Below are 25,850 nucleotides of genomic sequence, written 5' to 3' on the forward strand. Positions count from 1 at the left end.
AGATTGCTATGTATTATGTACAAGAAAATTGCTTTCCAAACTAAAATTTTAAAGTAATTGCTTATATTTAGATAAATCTAACAACAAACAATTTACATTTGTCTAAAGAATGAGAAATTGTTAATATATATGTATATGTATACATATATATACGTACATATATATGTCATCAAGTCCATATTTAGCTTGAAAATGATGTGTATATGTAATGAATATTTTGAACCAAACATTGCTTTCTTTTTAAGGAGAAGATATCAATGAGCACATTGCCAATAGTAAAATTCCTGATGAATGTCCCAGGGCATTTAGTAAAAGCCATGAAAGTTGTCCAGATGGAGTACAGGTAAGAAATTTATATTTTATCTATCTAGTAGCAAATTTTAGCAATATTCCCCTTGATTTAAATTTAGATAGCCAACGTCTTTTTTAAGCATGCATACCTTCTTAGAATTCTGCAAATGCTTCCTCTCCAATTTCCCTGTGCTCTGTTTCTCAGCTTTAGTCTAGCTGTAGATGCTAAAACAAGTTTTCCTCCTAAAATGGTATGATATTTATTATATGTTACTGTGACAATTCCAATTTCCTTTGCATAGTATTTCAGTTTGTCTATAAACTGAACATGCTTCACCTCTCCATTATTATCTCTTGATGGATACTAACTTGACTCTTATAGTTTAGAAATTCATGTACTGTGAGCCCAACAACTACTTTTTGCTTTCACTCCCTTAACTTTTGACCCAGATAGTCTGTCTGAATTGTCCTCCCTCAGATCTTTTACCTTCTTTTTGAAAAAGTTGCACATAACCTTTTTGACTCCAACACTTAAAAATAGTCATTATTCACTCTGTGAATTTTCCACGCTGTTTAATTTTGTTATATTGAATTTGATAGATTAATTTGATGACTGAATGAATGTTCATATATTCCTATTTCAATCTAGAACAAAATTCTAAAGCTCAAGATATATATGGATAGAACAGACTTTTGTATTATTGACAATAGTTGTTACATTTATAACCACCTTGTCATCTTCTAGTAAAGCAAATTAAACCATGACAGTATATAAAAACACTTGCTATCTTCCTCGTGAAACCCTCCTTGACTTTTGCAGTTAGAATTACTTTCTCTTTACTGTGCTACTGTTTGCCACTCATTGGAACTTATGATAAGATACCATATGTAATAATTTCTCATGGTTTTTTTCATATGTCTTCTGTAAGATTATGAGTTCTGTGATGTTATATCCATTGTGGTAGTTGCTTGCTGAGTGTGAACTTACTTCTTTTTGCTTAAAAATGTTTATTAAATAAATATATAAATTTATGTTAACATCCATGCATACTTCATATGGGCCTACTATGTATAAGGTATTGTATTAAGACCAAATGATACAGAGTTGTATTTCTTATAATCAAGGAGCCTATAATTCAGCAAGAAAGATATACAAAGGATAATGGATGAAAAAACAATCTTTGAAGATTTTATTTTATTTCATTTTATAACTCACTTGAATATTAGCAGCAGTCTTACGTCTTAATTGGTGCAAATTGTGCATTTGTTTGACAACTGAAAATAAACATGTGTAAAATAGAAAACAGCTATGTGATAGTTAAAATACATTGAAATTTGAAGTTTTGGGGGTTCAATAATATGTCTTTACTTCCTTAACCAACATGAGAACAAATATGTTGTTTCCAGAGCAAACTCACATGGCCCCCATCAAGAAAGCACAGAGTCCCTGTGTTTTACTGTCATCTGTTTGCTCATCAAATATAGGCAGACTACCAGTTAAAAGGCCAGTATCTACCGTGTTTCCCCGAAAATAAGACCTAGCTGGACAATCAGCTCTAATGTGTCTTTTGGAGCAAAAATTAATGTAAAACCCAGTATTATATTATTATATTATACTATACTATACTATACTATACTATACTATACTATACTATACTATACTATACTATACTATACTATACTATACTATATTAAAGACCCGGTCTTATATTGTGGTAAAATAAGACTGAGTCTTATATTAATTTTTGCTCCAAAAGACACATTAGAGCTGATTGTCTAGCTATGTCTTAATTTCGGGGAAACTCAGTATTTATCGTGGTGTCAATCATTTATCATCCAATCTCTGACATCAATGGATCTCTCCTTTTCTCACCCTTTCCACTTTCTTGAGTTCTAAACTTCATGTCCGCTTTAGAGAAATTTTGGATGAGTTGAGGTACAATTTTTGAAGTCGTTACATAGCAGTCCTAAATGCCAGAGGTAAAGTATTCTTGTAGGAGTAACTGTACCAACTATATATAATACTTCAAAACCCTCCAGTTCAACCAACATCCAACAACTCTCGCTGTTAAAGTTGTAGAATATTATGCAAAACAAAACAAAACAACCCCCCCAAAAACCTTCTGAATTTATCTTTTCCTAAATGTTCATTTGATTGTCATTTTTCTTATGTTTTAATAAAATCTCATGATCTATTTTGTAGCACTGTAACAAAATTATTGAAACTTACTTTGAGAAATGTGGAAAGGTTACCACTTTATCCAATGACTACAAAATGATCTGCATTGATGAGTATTGCCAAAATAGAGGCAAAAATTCTACATGTGACACTTATTCCGAATTGTCACGCCTCTGTGCCTCAGATGGCCCCGGCACCTATGAATCCTGGAGAGATGATTCCGATGTGGCTTGTGGTAGGTTTTCCAATTTATTGTAGATTCCAAATCAGGAAGTTTATATACCACTTTAAAGTTGAGCTATGTTTCGAAGTAATCTTCTCAGATGACTGTTAGCCCTGGAAAGCATCTTAATAGATGATATAATCTTCTCTCACATGTACTTTTGAGGACACTGAAGCACACATGGTAAAGTGACTTGCCACAGTTGCAGTGCTTTGTGTTAAGATCTTAATTAGGAACTTTATAGTCTTTACAATGAGTAAAATTCACTGGGAAAATGAGTAATTTTGTAAAATTCTATAAAAACTCTGTAAAAAAACTGGAAAGTTATCAAAAGTATATTGATTAGTACCTCTTTGCTTTCAAAAAGATTAATAAAACTTTAATATGAGCTTCATACAAATGTAAATATACTTTCCACTTATGATTGGCTCAATCCGTGTAAGTTAAAATACAAATAGAATATCAATTTCAAAGTATGATGAAATTATATTATGTATAATATACAGTTTCTCCATATTAAATATTGTATCATAAAATAATGCATGGTAAAATGGCATAATTTAGTTGTACTGAGGATCTTTAAATACTTATATCTTGAAAATGAGACTCAAAGAATACCATTTGAAAAGTTCTCCATTAGAATATTATGTATTTATCACATTTATTTCCTTCTAATTTCCATGCATACATATTTCTATATTTCTCCAGAAAAACCAAGATGTCCAGAAAAACATATCTACAAAGAATGTGGTCTCTCAAATCCTGCAACTTGTTCTAATGTGGCTCCTTTTCAAGACAGTGAATGTGTGAGTGGCTGCACCTGCCCAGAAGGTAATAATATTTACACAAAAACAACTCAAAATGAAGTGACTCAAGTTTAATGGAGTCTTGTCTGTGATGAGATGTTTAATAAATCCACCTATTCCTAATCCATCCTTCTGGCAAACTGCTGAGAAGGACCAGAGAGACCTTTAATGTTAACATGTTTTTCTATCTCTACAGTACCCAAGGGACATGGTATTCTACAGGTCATCCTGGAGTCCTATATTGGGCTCAGTAGGACTGCTCTGTGGCTCAGAACACTTGCCAGCTCTCAAACTTGGAGTAGCTACTTAAATAGAAATTACCATTTTAAGTTCACGATTGAACTAAGAAGGACTAGTTCAAGAGTGATTTCATAATACACTGCTTGGGAATTTATTGATGTTTATATAGTTCTGAGATTTATCTTATATAATGATTTTTAGGTTATCTATTGGATGATATTGGAGAGAAAGGGAGATGTGTATTAAAGGCTGAATGTCCATGTGAATCTAATGGAAAAGTCTATCAGTCAGGAGAAGTCCGAGAAGGTCCTTGTGGTTCTCAGTGGTATGTGTGCTTCTTGTTTACATTTTATTGATAGTGAAAAACTACTGATATTTTAATCTAATTGAAAATAATTCCTAAATCCACCCTTAAAATAAACTTTTCACAAATAAAAATCTGCCTCATTGGATTTCCTGTGTTGATATTTTGTCTTTTATTTTCGAGGAATGTTTAGTATGTTTATTATAAATAAGATGTGAGCTTTCTGTGTATCTTTCAAAGATAATGTTTTTCACTAACTGAAATAGTGTTTTGAATAGTAAACCAATTTGTGATTGCAAATACAGAGCAAAGAATAATACTAGAGTATGTTTATAATAATGAAGCAATAATTACGCTAATTACATATTTAATAAAATGAACAATCAGAAACAACCCAACACTTTCAAGTAATTTTTATATGAGGCTTCTTTGGTGATGATGTATTTAATCCAGAGTGGATTTGAATGTGCCAAAAGTTAGTATAGACTATTTCTTTTTTAATTGCATAGTTAGCTTGATTCCTCCTTTTAAGTCAGCAACAATATGCTGACCAGAGAGATTTCTCTATTCTTCATTTTGTCTTTTCTCTGAAACTCCAAATTTCTGTAAGATTCCACAGGACTTTTCTAGAAACATATGGTGTCCTTCTGGGAAAATAATCTGATTCAATGAAGACTAGTCTATTATTTTTACTATAATATTTTCTCTATAAATAGGAAATATTTTGTTAGTGTGATGATACTATATTAATAATTAAAAATAACAACAGCTATGATTTTTGAATGTTTATACTATTCTGTCCAAGAGAAATATAATGTGAGTCATAAATAGGCAAATAGGACCCACATAGATAATTTTACATATTTTTAGTTGAAACATTTTTTAAAAGCAAAAAAAAAGCAGATAGAATTATTAATAGTTTTTATCTTATATTTTGTATATCCAAAATATTATCATTTCAACATAAAATTAGTATAAAGAGTTAAGGAGAGTTTTTACAATTTTTTTTCATATTAAGTCTTCAAAGTCTGTATTTTATATTTACAGCCGATCTCAATCTGGACTAGCCACATTTCAAATAATCTATAGCTATATGACTGAACTGTATTGGACAGTGCAGGTCTACAATGTGATGTGTAGCAGGTGTTTTTATACTAACAGTGAAATGTGTTTCATTTAAACAAATTCATGAAATCCAATTGACAAGTTTTTATGTTTGATGCAGGCAGAAGCTATTATTTTTAGTCAATGGAATTCAAGTCTTCTGAAGTACCAAGTTACCACTGTCAGTGAGACATTTTAACATAGCTGAGATAGTGGGTGGGGAATGAATAGGATCTAAAACTACTTAACTAAATGTCTTAGCTCAAGTTGTGATTTTTTTTAATGTGATATTTATTCTTACCACTGAGAAAACACAATTGATAACCTTTAACATAACCATTTTATTTTAACAGCACCTGCCAAGAAGCAAAATGGTCTTGCACTGAAGCATTATGCCCTGGAAGATGTAAGGTGGAAGGAAGTTCAATTACTACCTTTGATGGTGAAAAATATAACCATCCTGGAAACTGTTACTTTTTGGCCATCCATGTAAGTAATAGCCTAGAACACTTGCAAAAATGGATACAGGCACCACACTATATTTTAAACACTTTGAAACACAATCTTCACCTTCAATTACTATTTAAAACAATAAATAACAAACAGCCCTTCAATTAGTAGTTATATATTTCAGTATACCTTTTGTCACATATTGACAATCAATATTACTTATTCTCCTCACAAATGTGTACTTTATTATTTTATTTATTTATTTATTTATTTATTTATTTAATTTTATTTTATTAAATTTATTGGGGTGACAATTGCTAGTAAAATTACATAGACATAGATTTCAGGTGTACAATTCTGTATTACATCATCTATAAATCCCATTGTGTGTTCATCACTGTTCATCAGTTCTCCTTCCATCACCATATATTCGATCCCCCTTACCCTCACCTCCCCCCACCCCCCACCCCTTACCCTCTGGCAACCGCCAAACCATTGTCTGTGTCTATGAGTTTCTGTTTCTCATTTGTTTGTCTTGTTCTTTTGTTGCTTTTTGTTCTTTTTGTTGCTTTATATACCACATATCAGTGAAATCACATGGTTCTCTGCTTTTTCTGTCTGACTTATTTCGCTCAGCATTACACTCTCAAGATCCATCCATGTTGTCACAAATGTTCCTATATCATCTTTTCTTACCGCTGAATAGTATTCCATTGTGTATATATACCACAACTTCTTTATCCATTCATCTATCGAAGGACATTTTGGTTGTTTCCATGTCTTGGCCACCGTAGACAAAGCTGCAATGAACATTGGAGCACACATGTCTTTATCTCTAAATGTTTTCAGATTTACAAATGTGTACTTTAATAAGCAAACAAACAAAGCTCCTTTCATCATGAATAATTTTCTAAATACACTGGGTAATTATTTGTTCTTCTACTTTTCTTTGCATGTGTTCACTAGTGCCTCAAATGCAACTACCTTTCCTATTCCATGAAGTATCTTCATCATTATTCCTTTACATTTATTTTTATATGATACATTATATAATACTATATTATCAGTATGATATAGGTTGACCTTATATTTAAACTCTTTTCAGTATTAACATTTTAAATCATTTAAATTTCAATAAAATTTTATTTTGTAGCTTGTACCTTTAGCTAGCATGAGAATATATAACTTTATTTAATCTTCCTGGTAAGAAACAAAAATGAGCAAAATCTGTGACTCCTGAAATAAAGAGATATGGGTCAATGTCCAGTAATCAGAGAAATGTAGTTGCTGCTACTGAAAGTCAGTATGCCATCTCTTTTTTCCCCCCTTCTTTTTATGTTCTGCATGTAATCCGTGAGGACAGGAAATGGGCAAAGTGAGAGGGAAATATGCCAAAATACACGGAATATTTGCTTAGTTTAGAGATTCCTAGATCTTAAAATGAGAACTGGAAGTCAATGTTTGACATGACTTATATTACAGTTTCACAAATTAAATACCTCTCACATTGGATTTAAACAGACATGGATTATCCAGAGAATAAACAAGCTATATTGCCTCTAATTCCTATTAGTCTCTACAAAGTAGCACAAATCCCTTGAAGGAGAAGTAAAAAGTAAAGATAAAGAAAAAAATTGGTGTTTATGAAAACCCCCCGATCATAGACTACATAGATATAGCTGATGGAAGATCCTTAGACGATCTGTAAAGCTCTTGGCCAGGCCTAGACTGTACCATAGACTTAACTAGGTTTCAATTTTCAGAGCAGACTGATTGTACACAGGAATTGTGCATATTTAAAATGCAAACATGCATTGTGAATGAATCACATAGTAATAGCATATAATCAATAACATTTTAATAAACATTTAAATGAAATGCATTTTTTTTTTTAACAGGATAAAGATTGGTCTGTGAGTGTTGAACTTCGTCCATGTCCAAGTGGTCAGTCAGGAACATGCTTAAATAGTGTTACACTCCTCTTGAATTCGGTAAGTCATCAGCTTCCTAAAGTTTATTCAGAGCACAATCAAATCAATTACTTCACAAATTCAGAGTTTTTGAGGTTGAAGAAGGCAGGCTTTACTGTAAATTAAAAGCAAAGATAAGATTGTAGAGAAAATTGATAAAGTTTCTGGAAGAGCTGCATAGTTCCAAGGATCCTTAAATATATCAAAATTACCGTAGATATACAACTAATATGCTAATTACAGATCAATCTTATGTGCTTATAAAATTATTAAACTCTGAAAGCAATTATATTTGTTTAGAATTTTGTGTATTAGAAACCAACATTATAAATGGAAACAGACATAAATGAGTATAGAGAACAACTATCTTGGCCTTTGGCACTTGCAAGCTGTGTGACCTTTGGAAATTCAAGTTACCTTCTAGGGTCTTAGTTTCCTCCTCTACAAATTGGGGATAAAGAGTTCTTTACAATCTTCCTTAAAGAGTTAGGATGAAAAACAATGATGCGAAGTATGACAAATGCTTTAAAAATGTTCTACATTTTAGATATTTATAAGTTAATCCAATAAAATTAAACAAGTTGTTGTGGAACAGAATCTCAGGTTTATATGTTACACTAAAATGAATTAATTTTGTAAATTAAAATGAATTAACAATGTATCTTAAATTTTAGTCTGTTTCAGTTGACAAATATACTTTCAATAAAGATGGAACAGTCACAAATGACAATATTAGAAATCAAGGTCATTATTATTCAGGTAAGTGTAATAATACTTACCTTTAATTTAAAAATAAATGTAAGAGATTCATTTATTCAATTTTTAAAGATGTTAAATATTACTGTTTTTAACAAGTATTAAAGACTAAAAGCATTTTAAGAAATTAAAAACTGTTTATAATGTTAATTATTGCTAATAATGTTAATAATTATTTTAACAGACAAAATACAGATATTCAAGGCATCTTCCTCATACTTTCAAGTAGAAACATACTTTCACGTAAAAATGCAAATACAAGTTGTTCCTGTGATGCAATTATATGTTTCTATGCCACCTAACCAATTCACAGACACCGTAGGTAAGTCCTCCGCATATGTTTTTATTTCCCAGGCTCTAAGGTGACCATTATTTATTGTAATTTTCAATTGTCTCTAGATGACATTAAATCATAAAACATTTTTACTTAACTTTATCTTCCATATGGCAGTAAAATAATTCCAGTTTGCTTCTTATAGTAAAGACAGCTTTATTAATTACAAAATCTATTCCCAAATGGTCCTTAAAAATTTAAACATTTTAAGGTTTTTAAATTAAGGCTTTTATGAAGTGAGACTTGATGATATATGTTATATATCACTTTGCTGATATGCATTACTAAGATTTTGATCTGGAGAAGAAAAAATAAAAATATTATAGACATAAATCCTCTGAAAATCATGTTTAAATACAAGTTACATTATAATTTGTCTTTTTACCAACAGATTATGTGGTCATATCTTTCATTGAGGTTTTTCCTAGGATAGAAATCTGCTCTTACATGCTGTCATTGATGTTACATAAAACAATTCTAGCCAAGGCCACAATTACTAATTTAAACCTTTTAAGCTTTTGCAATGTATCTATGCTTGAGAAGGTGACTTATTTACACATAGGTAAAGTATGTAACTCATGAGTCAGTAGGGTCCAGATAAGAAAGGCACATAGCCCTTAACATAATTCAAGTCTCCACACTGGACCTGTGAAAATATGTAGTCATAAACCTCCTACTTGTAAGCGTACTTCCTGCTACCTTCTCAAAGAAGGTAAAGTTACAGCAACCGACAGGAAAAATACACTATTCATGGCAAATGGAATTTCAGTGTTCTTGGAATTTGACTAAAAGGGGGTATGAATCTGAAGTGTTATTAAATTTTATTTATATGCATAAAGACTAATCAAGGAATGCTTTCGGTAGCTTCTGTAGTTTTCATTTGAAGAAAGAACTGAGACGAAGTAAGGACATGAATCCAAATGGTTGAGTAGGTAAGGAGATGTTAAACTTTGTGCTGTGCTCTTATACAGGACTCTGCGGTTCCTATAACAACAGAGCAGAGGATGATTTCATGTCAAGTCAGAATATATTGGAGAAGACGTCTCAGACGTTTGCTGATTCTTGGGAAATGATGTCCTGTCCTAAAGGAAAACCTACCTCATGCATCAGCATAGAACAAGGTAATGCTGATTGAATGCCAAACTCTGTAATTAAATACGTGTTGTTAGGAATTATGTACTTATTCTTGCAATAATATGAGACTATCACATAACCCTGATTTTAATGAGTATTTGCTGTACTGTCCCAATTTCAGAGGAAACAGCAGAGAAACAGTCTGGCTGACTGAGGGTATTCCTAGAAAACATACCTTTCACTGGGGGAGGGTGGATCATCTCAGTTGTCTTTTTCTATACCCACTCTTTCCTTCCTTAAACAGTTTCTCCATAGTTATAGAATAATAGAGTTAGAGGAGGCTTTACAGATTATTTGAGTTGTTATTCTTTCCTATTAATTTAGTCATGGAAGTAATCATTGATTAAAATAGACTGACTCAAAGTGCTGAGCCACTTGATAATAGAGCTATGGCTAGATCTAGGTCTCCCAACCACTGCTATGGTAAATATTAGTTACACCAAACCCCAAACCTAGATCTTAAGAAAATTGTATACTGGTGACAGGAGTGAAGTGGCAGTGGTGTGGTGGCTTCATTTACCCACTTCTCATAACTTAGAAAGAAATGTGTATTTTAAATTAAATGGCACATAAATAAATGATCTGGTTCCTTTTTTCCATATATATATAATTTCAGAAAATAGTTAACTGATTTAATACAGAAGTCCAAAGCTAATAAAGACTTTGCCTTTTACTTTAAGGTGTTTCTGATTATATCATGTTATTTTTATATATACTGATAACAAATTCAATTTATTATAGCAAAACACTTCAAAAACATAATTGTTTTAATAAAGATAAAATTCTATTAAAAATTTACACTTTTTCTTTCAATTAAAAAATTATGACATTAATGATACAAATTTTGGTTGCATTAATTTTCTTCCAGAAAATTTTGCTGAAAGTCACTGTGGAATTCTTCTTGATGCAAATGGGCCTTTTGCTTCCTGTCATCCAGTTGTGAACCCTAAACCATATCTTGAGGTACATGAGAATCTAACATTAACAGCTTTTGGGGGAAATACTTTGATAATATCAAAAGAAATATGTAGATATTAAGAATTTTCAAATAACTGCCATTGTCAGTAGATTAAGGTATGTTTAAATTTAACATTGAATTCCACTATTTTCTTCAATTGTCAAATATACCAACTCTAATTTTTAAAATTGATATAAAAAAACCCCAAATGAAAAAAATCTTGAATAATTTTCTTTCTGTTTTTTTCTAAGTTATTTGAAAACCCAGTTAATAATTGATTTGCTATTTTGCATATTTTTGAAAACAAATATTTCCAAAAGTTTCAAAGACAATTTGTTTTCAGGGAAGAAGAGTGATTATGAACTCAAGTAATTTACCCAGTTTGCCTGTTCTTCTGAATATTTTCATAATGTCATATGAATTTGTTTCTCATTTTAAAGGAATGCAAAAAATACACTTGTACTTGTGAAAACAGTCAAGATTGCCTGTGTACAATTTTAGGCAACTATGTGAAAGCATGTGCTGAGAAGGAAACATACGTAGTGGACTGGAGAGCTGGACGATGTGGTAAGCAGATGGATGCTTTAGATAACTCTATTTCCTTCTCAATTTTACTATAGTTTGTGTGTGTGTGTGTGTGTGTGTGTGTGTGTGTGTATGCACATAGGCACATGTATTTACAAATTTCTACTTGGTTCTTTCAAAGATAATTTTCTGCTTTTGATAGAGAACAGCTTGGTAATTGCCAGAGGTCGTCGGTGGGGATTGGGAGATATGGGTGAAGGGGGTCAAAAGGTTAAAAAAAAATGTATTTCCTAGACCTGGGAAAGGGAAAATGAGCTTCAAGCATCAGTATGGCATTATGGAAACCAGTAGAACATTAGGCAGCAAGAATTATAAAAATCTTCATCCTCCCTGGCACTGCATTTACACTTTTGAGGATTTATCCTAAGGAAAATAATAATTAAAAAAATATTAATAATGGATATTTCTGCTCCCCAATTTTATTGATTGGTCAATATCCATGTCCTCTTCTTTTTGTAATAAAATTCTGATATTCCTTTGGGAATCTACCCCATCTTCATTGAAGTAAATCTTGTTGGAACCACCATTAAAGTACCCATCCTCCTGAAAGACATGGGGTTAGCATGTGATTTGAATAAGACCACTCAGTGACCACCCCCACTCTACTAAATATGTATATTTGGGCAATCCTTGCATTTTTTACTTCTTGATTTATTTTTTTATCTCAATTTAATATATTCATATGTAAACAAGAACAGAATATATATGTATTTATATATAACTATGTATCTGTTCAATTATTGTTTGCTGAAATTTAAGTAATGTTCTGAATACTACTGTATTTTAAATGATAGTCAAATATTAATAACTTACTTTGTAACAAAATAAAAATAAATCAGTAAATTAGAGGATCAGCTATAATATTTCTAAAACTTTATTTTAAAGTATGTATTACACTATTGGAATGAGACTTTAGAAAGTACTTGATTTCCAAAAAGAAAAAAAGAAATACTTTGTAGGAACATATCCCTTGTAGATCATACTTAATACCTCATAGCTTATATCCAGTCAATCAATAAGGTCTGTCAAGTTTACCTCACAAATTTCTCTCAAATCCATTCACGTATCTCCATCTTTACTGCCATCAACCTAGTTTAAGAAACCATCGTTTTTCTTCTCCTGTGTGATTGCAATAGCCTCCTTCAGTATTGATTCCTGGTTCCCTCTACTCCATTTTCCACAGAGTAATCAGTGTAATCTTTAAAGTAAAACCAAATAAAACTAACCTGATCATGTGATACTCTAGTCTAAAACAAGTCAATGGCTTCTCATCACTCTAATGCTAAAGATCAAACTGCCTAAGTGGGCCCTGAAAGGCCTACTGCTAATTCTGTGTCTGGGCTTATAGCTTCTATTCTTTTATTTGCTTTTTGAAAGACCTTTCCTCTCTTTAACTTAGGTTGTTCCCCAGACTTAGAATTCTCTTTCTCTAGACTGCCTTCTTGTTGTCCATCTACTGCTTCCCTTCACTAAGTGCAGGTCCCCAGTTGTGCACACTTAGAATTCCCATCTTGCTCCTTCATAGCATGTAACACGATTGTCCTTCCCCCAGGAATATAAACCACTAGAGAGCAGTGTGTCACCAATCTTGTTTATGGGCTTTATCCCTAGCAGAACGTATGGTGACGTCTCAATATTGACTGAAAAAAAAATGAACAACTACTTTTTTCTTGATTATTTATTACCTCAATTATGAATAATTCACTATAATATCTATAAGCATCAAGTTGAAGTGAAATTGCTATATTTTCTGGATAGATAACATATTTACTATTTTTTGTCCCTATCCTACAGATCATTCTTGTCCAAGTGGCCTAGTTTTCAAGTACAATGTAAAAGCCTGCAATAGTTCTTGCCGCTCATTGTCAGAGAGAGATAGGAGCTGTGATGTAGAAGATGTTCCAGTTGATGGATGCACTTGCCCCGATGAGATGTACCAGGACAATGAAGGAAATTGTGTCCCCAAATCCCAGTGTGACTGCTATATAAATGATGAGGTCTTGAAACCAGGCAAACTCATCGAAATTGATGATAATAAATGGTATGGAGATTACATATATATACATATGTTATGACTTTGAAATCCAGGGACTGTCCCTTTCAGAGAAATAGTCTTTTGCTAGTATGAAGTCTTCTTTAGAGATGTCATATATATATATATATATTTTTTTTTTAATTTTGTATTTCTTAGTAAGGTTAGATATCGTCCGCTTTAACCTGGAGTATTCACTGCATCATCATGGCTATACTTGATTTATCCTATTCTTATTTGGTTTTAATACCAGTAAAAAAAGTATTCTAGCAGCTCCTACGTGCAAACAATGCAAAGTAATTTCATATTCAGACAATATTTTCTAGTAGTCACTCAATATTCATTGTCAAACAAATGCGTATTAAATGAATGTCTACACTGTGCCAGACCTCGTGCTGAATGCTGAAGTTATGAAGATAGATGAATACTGTTTTGCACTCACAGAGTAAATAGGGTGCTGGTGGCGAGGATTTTGTATACTTGTATACTATAACATGGCACAGAAAAGGCCAGTGTCTACCTGTGGAGATAAGGAAAACTTCTCAGAGGAGACCAGCATTTGAGTTTTCCTAAGGATGAATCTTTTTCCAGAAAAAATTGGGGTGTGAAGAGTGATTTTCAGTAGAGTAAACAGAATGCACTAATGTAGGAAATGCTTGAAAATGTATTGCACAGGTAGGTCATTGTTGCATGGGATTGGGTTGAAAATGTAGGCAGTGGTCAGGCCATGCTCAAGAATTTGAACTTAGTTCCTGGGCAGTAAGGGTTAAAGAATTGTGACTTCATAATGGCTAAGGAGGTTGTGGTTTCTGGCAAAGTAATTTATGGGGCAAAGTCATTTATCCATATGTCTAATTACATAAATAGATATAGCAATTCTTAACAACATAACTGCAAAATGAAGTAGCCATTCCAAAACTCTCTGGATGCACCTTCTATGTTTTCTTTGGTTCCATTAAGCAATCATTTAGCAATGAATGATATTTCTTGGCCATTTAAAAGAAAAGCATATTAACAATCCTTTTCCCACAAAGCACACACAACATTCAGTTAAGGTTTGATAATGATACTTTCTCTGCACATGTTGGAGAATCAGTAGATTACCTTTTAAATACAACAGGCTAGCACCTCCAAATGATGGTTCCCTTCAGCACAGCATTACCCTATTTCAGACCCCTGTGAGCTCTTACTGGCACTACTGTGATTGCTAATGTGGTTGTTCTTTGCCCTGTATCTCTCTGTCTCTGTCTCATGTTTCCTCACTCCCACTAGAGTATCTAACCTAAAGCACTGTTCAGTTTGTGCCACTTAGCTGCTCAAAAACATTAATGATGACAGTTGCCTGAAGAACAAAATTAGACTTGCATGTCATTTAAGACCATCTGAAATATGGCCCCAACTTACTTTTACCACTTCTCCCTATTACACATTCTACCTTCAATCCAAACAAGTAATTGGAATATACATTGTTCTTTCATGCCTCACAGCTTTGCATTTTATCAGCAGTATCTATTGAGTCTTACTCATCCATCAATATCCAGGCATATTTTCCACGAAGTTTTCTTTGATGTCTACACAACCTTATTTGTACATTCCTATAATATGTACAAGTCTGTATCTTATGATTCAGTTCATTCTCATGTTCTGGGGCATTATGTCTCATTCATCTAACTACTTGCAATGAAACAGGTGGTTTATGAATGAGGGGTTCAGGTGGCTGTGATGATGTATTAAGATATTGTCACTGAAATGTGATGTTTAAATGTATCATTTTCTTTTATTTCCAGTGTCTGTCGAGATGGGATTCTTCTTTGCCAGACTCCCATTGATTTAACCCAACGTAAGTGTTGAAATCATGATGCAAGTTGAAGATATTCTGCTTTGGTTAAAATAAACAGATCAAGAAGGCCTTGATGAACAATGGCTTTCTTTATCTTACAGAGACTTGTTCTGGAGGGGCTGAATATGTGGACTGCAGTGATCCTAAGGCACAGAGAAGAGTTGACAGTTCATGTAGCACTCGGAACATGCCTAATTTTGATGTAAGTGACATGGCATTAGAGTTTAGCTCTGTAAAAGGGCAGAATAAAATTAAAATGTCAATGAAAAATAATTATAAGATCATATTATTTATTGTGTGTTATTCTGACTTGTTAAATATTAACGCTAAATGTATACTTGGTGTATTTATCTATTATAAATTAATGTTGATAATGTGATGTGTTTGGAGCCGTGCCTCATTGTGTATATTTTATACTTATTTCTGTAGGGAAACTTGCCTTGCAAACGTGGGTGCTACTGTCCAGTAGGAATGGTTCGCAATTCTAAAGGGAACTGTGTCTTTCCTGATGACTGCCCATGCTCTTTTGGTGGACGAGAGTATGAACAAGGAAGTGTCACCTCAGTGGGCTGCAACAAATGGTGTGTAGTAAAGGATTATTATTTATTTTGGATTTAAAAAGTGCACAATCTGCTCTTATTTTTATGAGAAAGAAGAAGTCATATTTTGGGATATTTCCAAAAATAATGGTCAAATGCAGTTAGAAAAAAATGCTATTTCTTTAAATAGAAAGTTATATAGCATATTATATATGATGAACATCATGAAGTATAATGACGACAACTGCAAAATTTACATCAATAGAAAACATTGTTTTGTGCTTCTTTACAAAAGTAGTATGAGTATATAGATCTTGGAATAGTATAATTACCACACACTGTCATTGTTTTATTTCAGCATTTGCTTAAAAGGATCTTGGAGCTGTACGCAAAATGAATGTCAAACTACCTGTCACATCTATGGGGAAGGTCATGTTCGAACTTTTGATAGGAAAAGTTACAGCTTTGATGGTCTCTGCCAGTATTCATTTGTTGAGGTAATTACAAGTGTGTTTTATCACAATTTTCCTAAATTTCTTACTTATTATTTATTGTGGATGAACTCTGGAAAATTTTATTCTCAAAATGTGAAATTAAAAAAAAAAAAGGCTGAAGGCAGTTTCTCGAAGACAGTAAAATGTAACATAAAACAATGCTGACTCCAGAGGCAGCAGGCCTAGATTTCAATCCCGGCTCTACCATTTTTAAGGTGTGTGACTTTGGGCACCTTCCTTAACCTTTCTGTGTCTCAATTTCCTTATCTATAAAATGGGGATGGCAATTGCCTCTACTCGAAACCAAATTAGGGGAAATATTGGAGCACATGCTAAGTGCTTAATAAAAGTTAGATATTACAATTATTTTAAGAACAGCACAATCAGCAACGATGACAGCATTTTATGAGAACTTCTTTGCCAAGCAAGTTTACATATTTTACTACATTTAATCATTATAATACTAAAAGGCTGATATTATTCCTATGATTCAGATAAAGAAATTGAGGTTTACAGAGGATAAACAACAAAAATTACTAAGTAGACAATACCTTATTCAAACCTGATCTGTCTGATTCCAGAGTTTATGCTTATTACATGCAATTAAGCTGCTTCCTCCATAAGAGGAAGATACATTTGGATTGTTTTGTATGTATGCATTAGTTTTGATTGAATATCAAATTTCCTATAAATCACTGAGGAAAAAAAATCCACTTTTAGCAATTTACAAGTCCTAGATATAAGTCTATGATTACAAACATATAATTTAAACACTTACATATCCATGGTGTAATTCTAAACTTGTATAAAAGTAATGGGAAAAGGGCTGAGTCAAAGCAAGTTAACTAGCTTGGCCTCAGCCAAATGCAATTAAACCATTATGTTTCAGAAATTTCCCTAATATAGTATATCGTAATTTACTGAGTTTAAGTTATCACTGACTGAGAAATATTTGATACAAATGTTATAACTAAGTTCCATATCCCTGATATTAATAAACATATTATAACTTTATTTTTAAAGGATTATTGTGGTCGTGAAAATGGCACATTCCGTATTTTAACTGAAAGTGTCCCATGCTGCGAAGATGGGCTCACATGTTCAAGAAAAATCATAGTTACTTTACAGGTATAGTGCTATTTCCCTTTATTTACTGTCTTTTTCAGATTATGAGTGACCAAATAAAACTGATATAAGCCTATCTTTTCATTTACAGGATCAGAATGTTATCTTGCAAGATGGTAAAGTAACAGCAATCAAAGCTCCAGAAAGTAAGGAATGTGAACTCAGTGGAAATGCATATTCTGTGCATACCGTTGGCCTGTACTTGATTCTGAAATTTTTAGCTGGAATAACCATAATTTGGGACAAAAACACAAGAATGTCTGTTATTTTGGATCCACGCTGGAATGTATGTATATTGCTAATAAGTAATTCAATTGGGAAACAAAATCATTTCTGTTACTGAGAGTTAGAGACATACTTATAGGTGGAAAGTGGGAGAATGGTAGTCTCTGTTGTACAATAAGCGCTCCATATCTATTTAACCTTTGCATGAAATATTAAATGTAATAAAGATGATAGAATCTGGTGAAAAATAAATGCAATAAACCTGAAGTATTCTAGTTTATCCATATTTGGTTGTTTGAGATTATTGCATAATTCAATTTTGAAGTAGTTGGAGTATATATAGAAATAACTGTATTGCTGGGAGCAAATGTTCTAAGAAACTGAGAGTATACTCATATATAATTTGAAGCTAGTGAATATAATTATTTTAATTCTTAAGGCATTTTCTTAGTTAATACTAGATCATCTTATGATATAGGATGTCTTGAATTAAACGGGATCAGAATCTTATCCACAGATTCTGGTTTCCTTCCAAAAATTGAAATTTAAAATAGACTCATGACATATAACTCTGATTATATATAATAATTATTATCTATCATCTACCTATCATCTGTCTCTATGTATATCCCTAGTGCAGCTCACTTTATAAATTTCCCTTTCTGATTCCAACTCTCTCTCTATATCTACATGTCTACATATCTATATCTACAACGTACTTGTTAATTTCCCTTTCTGATCTGTATAGGGCAAAGTGTGTGGTCTTTGTGGAAATAGCAATGGTGATCTCAAGGATGATTTCACAACAAGATACTCGTCAGTCGCTGCTGGAGCACTGGAATTTGGAAATAGTTGGAAAACAAGTCAAGAATGTTCAAACACAGTAACTCAGACTTTCCCATGTGACTCAAACCCCTACTGTAAGGCCTGGGCTGTGCGGAAATGTGAGATCATCCGGGACAGCACCTTCAGAGACTGCCATAACAAGGTAGCACTACTCTGAGAGCATGGACCTCCACAGGGTTTGCTCCCAGAGACTCATGTGCTGTCCTCTACCTAGGTGGACCCCAGTGCTTACTATGATGCGTGTATCGAGGAAGCCTGCGCATGTGACATGGAAGGGAAGTACCTGGGCTTCTGCACGTCTGTGGCTATGTATGCGGAGGCATGCAGCGCTGTTGGAGTCTGTGTCAAGTGGAGAAAACCCGACCTCTGTCGTAAGTGAAATCCATGTATTGTTGTTCGTTAACAACATAATTAGATATAATGACTTTGTTAGATAATCAACCTTCCTCTCATATTTTCTATAAAACACACATTCTTGATCCTCGAAATGTTTTAAAATGTGTTATATGATGGTGGAAAAAAGTATCTATTTAAAAAAATATAGCACCTGGCATAGAACATCAAATTCAATTTCAAAAGTTCTTATGTTCAGAGGGGAAAAAAAAAATTGAAGACTGATGGAGAATACTCACTCAGATTCAGAGGAACAATGAACTATTTACCTGTCTTGTTATAGTCATATATCCTTAAACATTTACCTCATATATTACTTTTGATGGAAATCCTCACACATTATCTTGAAAACTTTTATAGAGCCCTATTCAAAATAAACTATACAATAAATGTAAACTGAATCTTGATGTATATAGAAAGTGGTAACTTCAATAGAAATCAGTTAACTCTTTCTTTTAAAGGAAGGTATTATGAAAGAAAATATGACAAATGAGAAACGTCGAGATTGAATCCGCATTGCATTCAGTTCATTATGCACAGCATTATATTATATTGAAACCTTCAGTTGCCTCATTTGGGAACTGTTGTTTACATATTAAAGAAGTCTAATTTTTCCAGAGACTTAGTTTTCTAATTTAAGCTTGAACATTAAAACTGTGAATCTAGGCTATGGCTTTAACTATCTCAAAATAGGAAAATTAATGTTACTTTTCCACCTCAAACCTATATTAGTGTGAGATGTCAAAGTTAAGTACTGTCTTGATTCTATATGCTTCTCTCTTTTTTTCTGAGCTATTTTGGCTTATAAGGCAATTTGATCAAAGCCAAAGGAAGTTGATAAGATAGAATGATATATTTTTAGGTCTGTTTATTGTTACTATCATTCAAAATCCCTTTTAAAAATGCTTTCAGAAACGAAAGGTGAAAATTGTTATATAATTAATGGAAGTAATTTGATATAATTTAATTATAGCTGTCTACTGTGATTATTACAACGCACCTGGAGAATGCAGCTGGCATTATGAACCTTGTGGTACAGTGACTGCAAAGACATGCAAAGATCGAGTTATTGGCCAGAAATTTTCTGCACTTTTAGAAGGTAAGGCAAATTTTAATAATATCCAAAGGGTAGTGCAAATTATATTGATATTTAAAACTGGAAAATGTTGTCAGTTTCTGCCAATTTGGTGTCTTATATTTTGTAATTTAATGAATAGTTATCTTTATTGTGACATTAATATTTCTGCATCAGACACATTTTTTCTGGACATAAGTTATGTGTTTAATAGGAGATATATATATAGAGAGAGCGGAAACACAATCCCATTGCTCATTGTCATTCTTAAGGATGTGATAGCATCTTGCTATTATCTACTTTAGTTAACGGAATCATATAAGTAACTTTATAAATATTCTATATAATATAATGCAGTATGATCAATTTCAGTAAATAGAGACAAACTGCAGGTCATTTTTACTCACAGGTTGTTATGCTAAGTGCCCAGACAATGCTCCTTATCTGGATGAGAACACCATGAAATGTGTCAGTTTGTCTGAGTGCAGCTGCTTCTACAACGATGTCATACCAGCAGGGGGAGTGATCCAAGATAACTGTGGAAGAACATGGTACATTCTCTACTACCTTTCCAATAAGCAATTCTGTTTCTTTCATTTTCATTTAATATATATATATATATATATATATATATATATATATATATACACACACACACACACACACACACACACATATATATATACACACATATATATATAGTATACAATTATATACATACATACACATATGTATGTATATAATTTTAACACTGTTATTTTTAAATAAGGCCAGCTTTAGGTTTAGTTTCACATTAGTTAAGATGGTTATTTTGTGTTTTCAGTAAATTTACATATCAACAAATGGTTTGTTAAATCTTATACTTAATAATGCAAAAGACAGAACAGAATTTGTTACTGTAGTTTTAGGTAAAAAGAAAGCTTTAATTCTATAAATGAAAGGTCATGTTTATAGGCTTTCAGACAGTGACATGGAAGCAAAGAGGTGATGTCTATACTAGAGCAGCATGGACATCAGTAACATCATGTTTGAAACTGAAAATGTAAGAACTAACTTTACAGCTTGACTGAAAAGCATTCCTTTAGGTCCCAGGAACACCTCACTGAAATAGATTAGAAATAACAGTACATGAAAAAACAAGCAATTTCAATCAATGGCAGGCTCTTGGGGAAACAATTATTTATTGTTCTCTTATTTGGTTGTGTCTTAATTTTCACTGTTAGAAATTTGTTGTTTTAAATTTGGAAGATGTATGTCATTTGGAGTTAAAATTTTAACCACATTCTTTTTTTTTTTTTTTAACTTTAATTTTCAGCTATTGCATTGCGGGAGAGTTGGAGTGCAGTGGTGAGTCATTATATTTTACTCAAATTGATTTTGGAAAGGTGAGATAAAAGGTTTGGGATCTTTCCTGACCATCAACAGCAGAAGAGTAGGTACTTCATGCTTTAGACTGCCCCTCAGTGAACTGAACCGATTCCATTACAGTGTATTGTGTTGAATCACTTCAAAACCAAGGCATTTCAAATTGGCAGATGGGGCAGTTCTCCTGCTGCGTGCCTCCACCTATCTGTAGGTTCTGGGAATTAAGGGAATGAGACATCAGTCCAAATGGTTTAATAAAGAGATGGAGTGGAAGGTGAGGATTAATATAGATAGACTTAAATAATTGAAGAATTGCTCATAAGCAACACATATCTCAAAAATAAATCTCAATGGCTCCAAAAGAATATGTGAACTACTCCTTTTTGTATTAGAAATTGTAAAAAGTAAAATAAAAGTGACAGATAACTAATAGATAACTTGAGATTTAAAAGTTTTTGTGATTTTGCATGTTTGTTAATAATAGTATTTATGATCATTTCAGAAATTGCTTCTACGAATGCAACATTTACAGGTAAAATCATCATGTTTTAAATATGTATTATTTCTGATTTCTTTTTGTGAATCATTTTTTTGTAATTTCACATTAATCTGTGCCAGTAAAAGATACTCTGGTAAATCTGCTGATACAAATTTCAAATTAAAATTGACAAGTTAGTGGAAAATATGTCAAAATATTCTTTCATTATAGTTATGTGAATTAAGTTAGGAATATGATTAGAACATATAGTAGGCATTGTATGCTTATTAGGTAAATATCATAACCCAAAGTTAGACATTTTTAGATAATAATTGAAATAAGTGGCATGAAACAGAAGTAAATATAGTCTTCCATGAAGTAAACATTTTAAAATGATCGCACTGGGAGATAATTTGAAAACATAGAAATTAATTTGAAAACATAGAAATACAAAGTTAATCATTTTTCTTAACTCATGTTTTTGCTCTGAGCTCTAAGGGCATTTCAGTTATGTTCATTCCAGAGAGTGCTGGGCAAAATGCAGTTTACTTTAATTTGGGACCTTTAATTTACTGGCAATATAAGTACACTTAGAGTTGCCTTAGTATACTTACATATTTGTGTCTTGTGTGATTCAAGGAGAAGTTTTATTTCCTGTTGGTTAATATTTGGAGATGGTGTCAAATGAGAGATATTACAGTAAATTGGAAGCCTTCCGTTCTGATAATTAAGGTTATGTGATTATCTATAAAATGCTATTTAAATTTTAATTTTTACCAGTCACTTACATATCACATATCAGTGTTCAGAACCTTATTTCTTGGTCCATAAATAGACCTTACAAAGTTCCTATGAAATTTTGGTTAAGGGGTAATAACAGAAAATAATTAGTTATTTTTGGTGGACATGAAATAAATACATAATATTGTTTTGATTTCAATGAAAGATTGCTTTGTCACTTAATCTCTGCACACAATTTCAGAAATTCATATTTAGTTTATAGCAACTGGTTTCTTGAACTAAATTTCCCAGCAAAAATTATTCAAGTATTTTATTTTCATAAATATTGTCTTTCCTAAACAGTTACTACTACAACAGCTACTTCCATATTAAACACCGAAGCAGGTAAATCAATGCTTATTTGTTTTTTTAGCTTCTAAATTTGAAGCAAACTGAATTTGCAATTCAGGTATTTTGACCCTATTTTCAAATGTGTCATTCTCTACTTATTCATCTTCTAAATGCCCAATAGTAAGATCTAGAGCCAATTCTCACTTTGGTGAAGAATGTCTTCCCTATTCAGAGGTTATGTATCCTACAAAGAATGTTCCACATGCTACTAATTTGGTGAAAGGGACTGCTGAAGAATATTTTATGTTAAATTCTTTGAAAATAATTTACAATTTCTCTTTTACTAACAACAAGGAATTTTAACATTAATTGAGTGGTTTGTAATTAAATCTGAGGCCAATATAGCACAAAAGTAGTGTATTGAAATGGGCAAACATCTGATAAATTTAACTGTTATATTTAATAATTTATTTGCATTCTAGAGATATCTAAAAATGTCTTTCAATACCATTTTAACATATATTTCCAAATGTTTGTCTCCTCCATTGTTTAGCAATTGCGCTGGTAACCAGCAGCTCAGGTACAGGTAAGCCTTAATCTCAACCACACCTTAATCAAGAGGGCATTAAAAAAAAAAAGAAAGAAAGAAATCCAAAACTTCCTTTTGTAGTACTTTAGCAGTGGCATTTTTAGGGAAAGTTTTATTGCTTCTTTGTTTTTCGCTTTTCTTTTTGTTCTTTTTAAAGAATGTTTTAGAGGAAGATGTTGGGGAAAATATTGTACAAAATAACACATTTTTTGACCTTTTACTTTGTGGTCTATGGATTTTAAAACTTCAATTTCACATTTTAACATCTATTCACTTGTATGATCAAATTTCTCTGAAACATTCATTTCAGTTTGATCCATTTTATATATGACCTTAGATATTCTCAGAAACATAATTTTACCTCTAAACAAAACTTATTTTTCCCATTGTTTTCTTTAATTCAGCAACTTTCATTCCAGAGATTGCAACATCGAGCAGTGAAACAATAGGTAGGTGAATTAAAAAGCCTATAAATTTACAAAGTTTTTAATATGTATTCAAATTGTTTTTTTTGAACTTACATGTATTAGATTTAACATACCCACTCACCTATATGTAGGACTTTTTCTTCCTCCAACTGAACACTATTTCTCTCCTCCTGTTATTTATTGCTTTCTTCTAGTCTTTATATGTGTATTTAAATCTATGATATTTTATGGAGACATAATTGGCATGTAACATTATACTAGTTTCAGGTGTACAACATAATGATTCAGTATTTGTATATATTGAGGAATGATCACCACAGTAAGTCTAGTTAACTTCCTTCAAGTCACAGACCATGGTTTGCCATTCTTGTATTCCCAATTGTACCTTGTCCCAAGCTACATTAGTTACTATTCAATCAATCTTTATAGAATAAAGGGATGACTCCTTTTTCTGTGTCCCAAATTCATACATCAGGTTTTTATTTTGGCACAGAATTTCTGGTGAAGGTTAGACTATTGGTTAGATATTATTTATACTGATAAATCTTACAATTTATACATTTCACTCATTAGAGCTAGTATTCCTCTCTAGAATACAAACTTTTAAATTATAATTTTATATCATGATGTAGAATTATGACTATAATTTTTACTACTTTGTTATTCTTAACATTGTCTGATTTATTTGGTAATTAATATATGCTTATATTCAAAGGGTAAATATATATGTTAAAATATCAGCCATCAGAGGGTGGAATATCATTGAAAATGCCCAAACTTATATGTTTAATTCTTATCAAACTCTTTCTTATGTTGAATATCATTAGCAATGCTAAGCACTACTGGCTCTTTCAATGTAAATCTTGGAAAGACTAACACATTTCAGAAATATTTTTCTCTTTCTATAATTGTAAATTCATTTTCTGAGCCTTAGTGACAATTTCATCACAATAGTTCTCTTTGTTGTTTCATATGCACTGCAGAATAATTTTTTAGCCACATATTATCTCAGTCATAAGCAGTGGACTGAATTCCTGATTCTCAGCCTGGTTCTGTTTCTATTATGAATAATTTGGTTTAGTTATATAGCTCTCTTTTAGTTAAAATAAAATATTTCATCCAGCTATTAAAAGTTTTGAATCTTTTGATCACTTAAAGAAATAAAATTATTCTTGACTGTTTATTCTATGAATTGTATAGTTATGCATGACTCATAAGCAATTTGGATAAATATTTCAATATGATGATATCTGCATCCTCTATCTCAACAGGCACTCAGACAAAACTAAGAAAATTGGCTTGATTTTTTCCACCTTATACATATGTTTCCTGTTATTACTTTTTTTCCCACAAGCACTCAGTTTTGAACATAACATTCTAGTGATTTTATTTTGTCAACAGTTTGGATAGTAGCAAGCAAGTTTTGATAGATTACCTAAAGAGCTTTTGTGAGCAACTGATGAAGTTTTAGATGAAAATGTTTAATTCACTTTAAAACATTATAAAAATATCATCAATGATCTCCATCATAGTATTTAAAACATTATAAATCTAATGTAATTGAATTACAGGGAAGATTACTTAGGTGATTTTTTTTCCTGAATTAATTAGGTATTATTTATGACTTAATGCTTAGCATTACTAATTCTTAATGCTTTATTTAATTTCACTGAAATTCCAGTAGGTATTTCATGCTCTATAAGTATAATGTTAATAATTTACTAAAATGTTATATTAGTACTGTACTGTAAGTTGTAGCTAATAATGACTTTTAATGAGGATTTAGTCATTATATCATTCTAGTCATTATATCAAGTAGTTTTCACTCAATATCTCATTAAATCTCAACAATGCCCTGATTAAGTACTATTTTCTCCATAATCTCCAATCCCTCATCATTTTATAGGAGAGGAGAAGCAAAGAGCTTTAATAATTTTTCCAGTATAACCAAAATCAGAAGAAAAGAAACTTTCTGGTATTATGTAGAGAGAAATTAGGGTTATTTTTATTTTCCTT

General features: G+C 31.9%; 1 protein-coding gene across 1 annotated transcript; it reads left to right on the forward strand.

The window, feature by feature from the left end:
- The first annotated feature begins 163 nt into the window (after nt 1-163).
- Nucleotides 164-23,863, forward strand: MUC19 (mucin 19, oligomeric). The gene is made up of 27 exons (XM_088791119.1): nt 164-173; nt 246-343; nt 2,495-2,705; nt 3,402-3,524; nt 3,941-4,064; nt 5,501-5,636; nt 7,496-7,588; nt 8,242-8,326; nt 8,508-8,645; nt 9,629-9,778; nt 10,660-10,754; nt 11,190-11,316; nt 13,129-13,375; nt 15,154-15,206; nt 15,308-15,408; nt 15,636-15,787; nt 16,104-16,242; nt 17,263-17,367; nt 17,456-17,650; nt 18,338-18,577; nt 18,650-18,806; nt 19,802-19,927; nt 20,313-20,454; nt 21,219-21,250; nt 21,771-21,800; nt 22,830-22,871; nt 23,811-23,863. The coding sequence occupies exons 1-27, from the start codon at nt 164-166 to the stop codon at nt 23,861-23,863; spliced, it is 3,204 nt and encodes a 1,067-aa protein (XP_088647245.1).
- The last annotated feature ends 1,987 nt before the right edge of the window (nt 23,864-25,850 follow it).

This window comes from Rhinolophus sinicus, chromosome 1 (genome assembly GCF_057876585.1).
Source record: "Rhinolophus sinicus isolate RSI-liver-muscle chromosome 1, RSI-T2T, whole genome shotgun sequence".
NCBI lineage: Eukaryota > Metazoa > Chordata > Mammalia > Chiroptera > Rhinolophidae > Rhinolophus > Rhinolophus sinicus.